Source organism: Puntigrus tetrazona, chromosome 20 (assembly GCF_018831695.1).
Source record: "Puntigrus tetrazona isolate hp1 chromosome 20, ASM1883169v1, whole genome shotgun sequence".
NCBI classification, from domain to species: domain Eukaryota; kingdom Metazoa; phylum Chordata; class Actinopteri; order Cypriniformes; family Cyprinidae; genus Puntigrus; species Puntigrus tetrazona.
The window spans coordinates 25,757,326-25,757,827 of NC_056718.1; the positions used below are offsets into that span (position 1 = coordinate 25,757,326).

Below are 502 nucleotides of genomic sequence, written 5' to 3' on the forward strand. Positions count from 1 at the left end.
TGCATAATAAATAAAAAGAGTGATTGGGTGTATTGGTGTTGGATCGGTGGACGTCTACCTACCTCTTCTTACCGTCTCGTTTGGCAGACTTCAGCAGGACGGCTCTCTTGCGCAGGTAGTCGTGCTGGAACTCGTTGTATTTGGCCGTGTGCTCCTTGATCATCTCGGTGGTCTTCTTGTGGTGTTTCTTCACCAGGTCCTTCATCTCTTTGTAGTGTCGCCTCTGCTCTCGGACGAAGCCCTTCTGCTGTTTGAGCTCCTCCACGCTCTGAGCCTCCATCTCTGAAACACAGGTTCCACGGGCTCCAGAGTTAGTTTTTAGAGTATCACCTCTTCTGGGTTTTCTGAAGCTGTCCATCAGAAATGTTTCAATCATTTTCAGTGCGTTCAAAACGACCGAAACTCGACAGCTTCCTGAGAACTTCACCTGTGGCTCTTTGTGTGAAGAACTGTGTACAAATTCACACACATGCATTTATATATTTAAGAAAAATATGATACA

General features: G+C 46.0%; 1 protein-coding gene across 1 annotated transcript in view; it reads right to left on the bottom strand.

Annotated features, from left to right (window-relative positions):
* The window catches only part of LOC122325519 (1-phosphatidylinositol 4,5-bisphosphate phosphodiesterase beta-1-like), a 21,664-nt gene that overhangs the window by 2,826 nt on the left and 18,336 nt on the right, over positions 1–502 (bottom strand). Inside the window, exon 22 of the mRNA XM_043220555.1 lies at positions 63–282. Within this exon, the coding sequence (XP_043076490.1) occupies positions 63–282 (220 nt within the window). The remainder of the gene's footprint in view (positions 1–62; positions 283–502) is intronic.